Source organism: Diceros bicornis, chromosome 6 (assembly GCF_020826845.1).
Source record: "Diceros bicornis minor isolate mBicDic1 chromosome 6, mDicBic1.mat.cur, whole genome shotgun sequence".
NCBI lineage: Eukaryota > Metazoa > Chordata > Mammalia > Perissodactyla > Rhinocerotidae > Diceros > Diceros bicornis.
In genome coordinates this window covers 4,638,593-4,645,687 of record NC_080745.1, presented here as the reverse complement: position 1 = coordinate 4,645,687, position 7,095 = coordinate 4,638,593, and the positions used below count along the sequence as shown (strand labels likewise).

The following is a 7,095-nucleotide window of genomic DNA, read 5'->3' as shown; positions in this document are numbered from 1 at the left end:
ACTGTCCCAATATCACATTCCTGAAACCCAGGCCTGTTTTGAGTGGTGTTCTGTGCTATCTCCCACCCCTCCTTGTTATTCTTCCATCTCTAAGTTTGGGCCTTAGGTACATGTGACACCGGCCCAAAGGGGTAACAGATATTATCTCATATACACTGGGTGACGCCCTAGGAAGTAGATTTTGCCTGATCCCCATGGTGCTGATTTGGAGACTCAGGAGGACCTGAGAAACACAGTGACTTTCTCAGGATGCAGAACTGGTAAGAAAAAGGAGATCTGCATTCATCTCTGTCTCCTCAAAGCTAGGACCCTAGTGAGGTTTCCAGGGAGCTGTGGCTAGGGCTGTGTGGGCTCCTTGTATACAGTTCAGGAGATGACATGGGGGAGGAGGGTGAGCAGCCTGGGGGCAAGGGGCAGCTCTGGGCAAGTCTGATTGAGGGAAGTGGCCCAGGTAATGGAATCTTGAAAAATAACCTCACTTCCTTGGTCATAGACCTCAACAGATCTTAGAACTCTGGTAACCAAGCACCCACAGACCCCTATCCAGCCCACTTGACTGGAGACAGTCAACAGGCAAAGATGTTTTGTTGTTGTATCCAATCATTTGGAGGAGCTGGGCTCAAAAAATCCCAGAAAGAGAATCTTTTTGGTCGTTGAAGACGTTGGCTCAGCCCTCATCCCCGACGCCTCTGGGTGTCTGGAAGGAGGCAGTGAAAGGTAACACGGGGCAGTCCAGGAAAGGCTAGTGCAGGCCAGGGCACAACTGTGATCCCACCTCATCAGCCCGACACTCCTTGCACCTCTTCGTGTGTGTGTGCATGTGTCTGTGTGGAGGGGGGAGGGCAGGGCGTGAGGGGCTGGTCATTCTCAGCCAGGAGCAGGTTGTTAGGTGTTGGAAGCCTGGTGGGTCTGTCATGTCCATACCCCGTGTCATGGCTGGCAGCATGAGAAGTTGAGCTCGTCTACTCATATGTTACCGAGCCCTAGAGGTTTCATCTCTTTCCCTCCCTGACCACAGTTCTTTGCAGGGATGCCCCTCTGTGCCTGAACTGAGGAGCAGACTTTCTCTTGGGGGTCGGCCCCAGTGGCAGTGTGCAAGCAGCCCCTGATTCCTTCTGGCCCAGCTCCTGGGCAGTCTTTGCAGAACTCCACTCAGGAGGCCACCCGCACCATCGAGTGCTGCTCTGAGATGAGAGCAGGAGCAGAGGGTCTCCACACTCAGGACCTTGAGATGCCGGGCTTGGACCAGAACTAGGGAGGGACCAGACTGGGGCTGTCCCTTTTTCAAGCTAAAGGGGATGTACATGCAGGTCACCTTGCCTGGTTCGGAGCTGAGCTGCCGTGACCCTCTTTCCCTTGCCCGGTGTGAGCTTCTGGAGGCCACTGAGGCAGAGCCAGAGGGTAAGGCGGCCTGCAGGCTGGGTATTCCCGGAAGGGAAGTGGGATCTTTCCTGTGTTTGGAAGGACACGTGGAAAGTCAGCTATGTGGGTGAACCTTTCTCTTTATCCCGCTGCAGCGCCAGCTGCAGAGCTCCAGCCGGCGGCAGAAGCAGGGCAGTGGACAGTGGTGGAGGTAGAGCTGGCTCCAGCTCCGTCAATACCACCCCCTCTAGCGCTGGAGCCAGCGTCCCCTCCATCAGCAGTGTTGGAGCTGGAGCAAGGGCCCACGTCGGCTCCAGCAGGAGTGGGAGCTGCTGAGCTGGAGTCACCTGGACCATCATTTCTAGTGGGAAGTCCATCTCCACCTGTGGCCATTAAGGAGGGTGAGAAGAAGCCTAACTTCACGGCCTTCCCTCCTAAGCTGGTGGCGGAGCAGTTGACCGTGATGGATGCCGTGAGCAGCTGGGCTCTCAGGGCGGAGGGGCAGGCCTTCCCTCTGCCATCAGTGCCCCAGACCTGATCCGGACTCCTATGACCTGGGCCCAAATCCTGGCGCTCCCCCTTACCAACCGTACGACCTGGGCAACTTTCTGAACCCCCAAGGCTTTTCTGTCCACCTGCAGACCGTAGAGGTGGACACTAACAGGACCTGCTGCACAAAGTGGCTGTGCCGGCTCCATGAGGTAGAAGAGACGGAAAGCTGCGCGGGGCCTGGCCCATCAGTGGGGGAGGGGAACTCACTGTGTGCAGCCAGGTCACTGGTGACCCAACCGGCTGCTCAGGAGGCTCAACAGCCTCAGCATTTATTAGAGACCTGATGTGTACTTCACTACAAGGGAGACAGACAGAGCCTGTGGTTGTAGCTGCCGCAGGGCAATGTGCTGGGTCCTGGGTCATCCTGTGCTGGGTGCCTGCAGTGGACAGAGAAGAAAACCCAGAGACTCTCACGAGGCTCAGACCACATCCTGAGCTTCCTGAGCTCCAGCTCTAAACCGTGACCCCTGTGCAGCACTTTGGGGGCGGTAGACACGGAGCTGGGGTGTGGCAGGGCTGGGTGACACTCCCCCTCTTCCCCAGGAGCTCTTCCGGAAGGTGGTGCCCTCTCAGTGCCTGGGCTCCACCTGGGGCAAGAGGAACAAGCCCGGCAATGAGCACCTGGCACCCACCGTCTGAGCCACCGTCGACCACTTCAGAAGGGTGGTCAGCCTCGTCGTCACCACCTGCCTCGGGGACCCGAGCATGACAGCCCAGGACAGGGCGAGGGTGGTGGAGCACTGGATCCAGGTGGCCCAGGTGTGTTGTGGGAGGCCCAGAGGAGCCCCTCTCTGGAGCCTTGGGAACGGCCTCTCCACCTTTATCAGCTCCCAGGATTGCAGTGTGTGGTCTAAGCCCCTGCACAGTCCCTAGGCCCTTCCTTCCAGGGGCCCGCTGACCTTGACTCCAGGTCCCAGTGGGAGGATGCTCACTTCCTCCCTGGCTCTTTCCCTGGGTTGAGCTAAAATCCTCCTCCCTGTGAGTGTTACTCTCTGGGTCCTAAATGTGCCCTTCTGGGGCTCCCTGAGCATCTGTCTCATCCAGGAGGGGAGATTTAAATAGAAGGGGACTGAAGCTAGAGCAAGCGGGTCTCTAACGCCCCACCTCACAGCTCATTCTCTTCCCTTCCCCAGGAGTGCGAGATCCTGAAGAACTTCTCCTTGCTCTGCGCTGTCATCTCTGCTCTGCAGAAAACCTCCATAAGCCACCTGAAGAACATGTGGGCGGATGTTTCCCGGTGGGTAGGCCCCTCTCCATAGCATGACCAGGGTGGATGGGGGATCTCTCGTATGTCTGCCATTGCCCCCTTGATCACGTGGGAACTCCTGGGAGGCAGCAAATGCTGGGGACAGGGCCTGGGCCTCGGTGGGGGGTCTCTAAGCCTCCCTGGGTCCTTAGTGCACCAGTTCTGCTTCAGGACTCAGTTTCCCTAAATGCCAGGGTTGAGCCACATTGGAGATTTTCAAGTGTTTATGGCAACAGAACTCTACGCCCAGTTGAAACTCAAAGTGGTCAAAACAGAGGTGCTCTGTAGAGCTGGGGAATGGAGACCCCAATGACCAACAGGAGAGTTCCCTCCCAGTCCCACGAGACCTTAGCGCTCAGAGGAACCCAGTGAGAACACTCCTCCAGTCTGTTTGAAACTCTCAGGTTTGCAAAGAAAAGGGGTTTGCACTCAGACTCCGCACATCATTCCTAAATTTATCCTTCCTTCTTTCCCCTCCCCTCAGGGAGAGCTCTAAGAAACTTAAGGAGCTCTATAGCCAAGACAAGTCTTTGAGCAGAAAACTGATGACCAAGTTAGAGTGGAGGCTCTGGGTCTGGAAAGAGAGGAGGGGGGTGGGAGGAGGGGTATTGGAAATTCTGTGGTTTTGATTGTTTCTCACTTGAACGTTCTCTGAAACATTCATGTCTATCTTGTCCAGATTAACAGAAGGATCTGTTTGGTCCATGGGTGGGTGGGGTGCAGTTTGTGGGCAGGAGGCCCTGGTCGTGGGACACAGTGGTGTTGGCTGGGCTGTTCCAGGAGGAGTTGCCGAGCTGGTGCCATCAGCAGGTCTCTGGCTTCCATGCATGTCCATCCTGCTGGATGTAGCTTCTTCCAGGCTGTTGGGTGTTTGGGGTGGGTTTAGCCCTCAGCCTAAACCTGTCCTCAAGAAGCCAGGCCACTGCTGCTCCTTCTGTCTTCACCAAGTCTCAAAGTGGAAGGCACCCTGCCCACCCCAGGTTTGGGAACGACAGGAGATTCCCATGACCCAGGTGGACAAACAGTCTGTTCATCCTTGGGTCTGAACATCTGGACCAGAAACAGATGTGTGTGCATTCTGTGACTCCCCACTGGACCCCTAGAGCAGTCACTTGAGTCAATCACAGGAGTCTCACCTGAGTGCCCAGTTGGCAATGACATATGCCCCAGGTGGCTTATGTGAAGAGTCTAGGCAACTGATGGATTCTTAGTGGATACTGCTGAAAGGACCTTGGTATCTGACGTAAATGAGGAAGCAGAGCCTCCTGTCACTCCCCTCCCTGTGGATCAGAGTATGCACCTTGGGTGTCCGGTTCCCGAGTGGATAAAGAAAGAGTTCAGTGCAGGAGAATATCCTGAAGGGTTCCTTGGGGAGGAGAAGGCGTTGGCACGGCCTCTGTTCCAGCCCGGGGGCCAGACACTCCATGAGACTGGGGAAGGCAGGAGCCACTCAACCAGACTCCCAAGACACCCCTTCATCTCCATCCACGGCTTGGCCCAGGATCACGCTTTGAGAGCTCAGGGGACAGTACTGTGGTCAGTGGTGGGGCGGGGGTTAGGTGAGGACGATGGAACAGGGCCTCTGGCTGGGAGGGGCAAGCGGCCTCTCCTCTGTGGGCCACTGAGCAACTCACTGCCCCTGTTTGGGCCTCTGCCTCCTCATCACGGAAGGGAGGGATGTTGATTGTGTGGTGCAGGCCTCATACGGTGGTGATGAGATAAGAGGGAGAGAAGGAATGTGGGAGCTTTCCGCCTGCTCCACACGGAGGGGTGAGGCCGAGGACAACGATGACAGTCATATGCCACAGAGTCCTCAGGAGAACCTGTAGGGTAGCTGGAGTTCTCAGACCTTCCAGATGAGGAAAGAGGAGTAGGGAGGCCAGGCCACAAGCCCAAGCTCACACTCAGAGTGAGAGTTCGAGCTGGGCTTGTTCTAGAATCACAAGACCTTGGAGGATGGAGTGGCATTGCTACCAGTTGACTCGAGTCAGATGTCCAGGGTCGGAGGCCAGTGGTGCTGGAGAGAAATGGGGTGAGGGGAGTATGGCCTCACTGACACTGTCCTTGACCCTGGCAGGAGGGGCCCTCCACGTTGCCCCCCGGAGATCATCCCCCAGAGAGTGCAGGAGAAGCAGCAGCAGCAGCAGGTGAGTGTGCCTGTGGGGGAGGGGCTCTGCCCTCCCCGCTGGAGGCCTCAAATCAAGAGAGGAGGGCCCTTCCTCCTGGTGCCACAGTGCCTGAGTCCTCCAGTAGAAGTGACCAGGAGGGGGGTCTGGAAGAGCTGGTGCAGGATGGGTTGTTGTGGGGAGGGCCGGGGACCGCATACCCTGTGATTTGCCAGAAGCTGGCGTTGGGAGGTTAGGAGCAGGAGTCTGGTTTTATTGGGCTGTGAAGGGAGGAGGTATTGAGGGGAGGCTGCTGAGGGTCTCGGGCTGCTCCCCGTGGGAACCCTGGGGTGGGCCAGGAGGCTGAGGGTGAGAACTTTTCAAGGGAGGGTCTGCAGAGGGTCGACTTGACAGCAAAGGCTCATCTCACCTGATGTGACAGGGTGTCGTCCCCTATCTTGGCACTTTCCTCGGTGACCTGCTGATGCTGCACCTGGCGATGAGTGATTATCTCGAGGTGGGTGAACATGGGGACCAGGCAGGGAGGACCAGGATCCTGAGCCTGGGGATGCAGGAGCCCCCGAACTGAGCTCTGAGCTCTCAGCAATGAGCACTTCTCTCACGAGAGCCTTGCAGCTGCCCCTGGGAGCTGGGGCATCAGGCCCATCTTAGGGATGAGTGAACAGAGGCTCCGTCTGAGACACCCATTCTGGTTCCCCGGGCTGGGGAAGCTCAGAGCTGCCTGACGGCAGAGCTGCGTGAGGTTTGATCTGAGCTGGACTCAGCCTCTCCGTCCCATGCTGCCCATGGTGAGAGAGATGTCGGGTCTCCCCAAGTCAGGCAGCACGTAAGTGGCTGAGCAGTCCCCTCTGCCTGAGGCCTCAGCCTCCAAGTCTGTCATCAGAGAGGGTTGTGCTGCCAGGTCCCTCAGCCTCACGCCCCTGTCCTCCTCCTCTGGAGCCCAGAGCCCAGCCTAGGTCCAAGTCCTGTTTTCTCTGGATCCCCGGCTCCCTCTTGGGACCTGGCAGTAGTACAACATGATAAGAGGTGGGCATAGGGTGCTACTTAAGCTAGGGGGCTCTGTCTGATGGACTCTGGCTTCTGCCTTCCAGGGAAATGAGATCAACCTTGAGTAAAGGACTGAAGTGAGCAACTGTGGCACTCCCTGCAGGGGAGGGGAAGGAGGTGGAAATCAGAGACCCTCTGGGCAGAACAACCCCTGGCTCCACCCCCTGTATCTTACATTGAGTGGAAGAGTTTGATAAGGGAGAAGAGGGAGATCCACCCAGTTGTCGGGTGGGTTGAGGGGAGGATAGCTTCAAGGACAACTTCCTGGAGGAGGGGCTGATTATTCCCATTCTGAGAGCAGGGAGAGCCTGCATGCAACTGGAGGGAAGGATAGTTCCCAGGACTGGTCCCCTGCCCCACTCCTCACCCCCCACAAGGCCCCTGAAGCATCCCCCACCCAGGCCCTGTCTGCATCTTCTCCTTCCCTCTGGCCCCAGGAATATCGAGTCATAAGGTAGATCCTGCTGCTCCAGGTGGCTTCAAAGAATTACAACCTAGAGCCCGAGGATCGATTTGGGGCCTGGGTCCAGGACATGAAGCTGCTCAACGAGAGTGAAAGGTGAGGCAGGGCAGGAGTTGGGTGAGGGCAGGAGTGGACTCTCCCTATTGGCCAGTCCAGATAGCCTGTGTCTATGGCTCCCTGGTCAGCCCCAAGTCTTATTGTGTTGCAACCTCTGGGACACCCAGACTCCAACTGCTGGGCAGGCAGTGGGGGGACACCTGAGGTGTGGCTCCTGGTAGACTCACAGGTCCCTCTCTCTC

General features: G+C 57.2%; 1 protein-coding gene across 1 annotated transcript; it reads left to right on the top strand.

Moving 5' to 3' along the window:
* The first annotated feature begins 1,162 nt into the window (after positions 1–1,162).
* On the top strand, positions 1,163–4,674 carry LOC131406869 (ral guanine nucleotide dissociation stimulator-like). The gene is made up of 5 exons (XM_058542736.1): positions 1,163–1,401; positions 1,518–1,834; positions 2,004–2,063; positions 3,048–3,151; positions 4,662–4,674. The coding sequence occupies exons 1-5, from the start codon at positions 1,299–1,301 to the stop codon at positions 4,672–4,674; spliced, it is 597 nt and encodes a 198-aa protein (XP_058398719.1). The 5' UTR covers positions 1,163–1,298.
* The last annotated feature ends 2,421 nt before the right edge of the window (positions 4,675–7,095 follow it).

Excerpts from the sequence above, each read along its gene's own strand:
- LOC131406869 (XM_058542736.1), top strand. The coding sequence starts at position 1,299 with ATGTACATGCAGGTCACCTTGCCTGGTTCGGAGCTGAGCTGCCGTGAC. Across the intron at positions 1,402-1,517 it reads CACTGAGGCAGAGCCAGAGG|CGCCAGCTGCAGAGCTCCAG; the intron begins GTAAGGCGGCCT and ends ATCCCGCTGCAG. Across the intron at positions 1,835-2,003 it reads AGTTGACCGTGATGGATGCC|ACCGTAGAGGTGGACACTAA; the intron begins GTGAGCAGCTGG and ends GTCCACCTGCAG.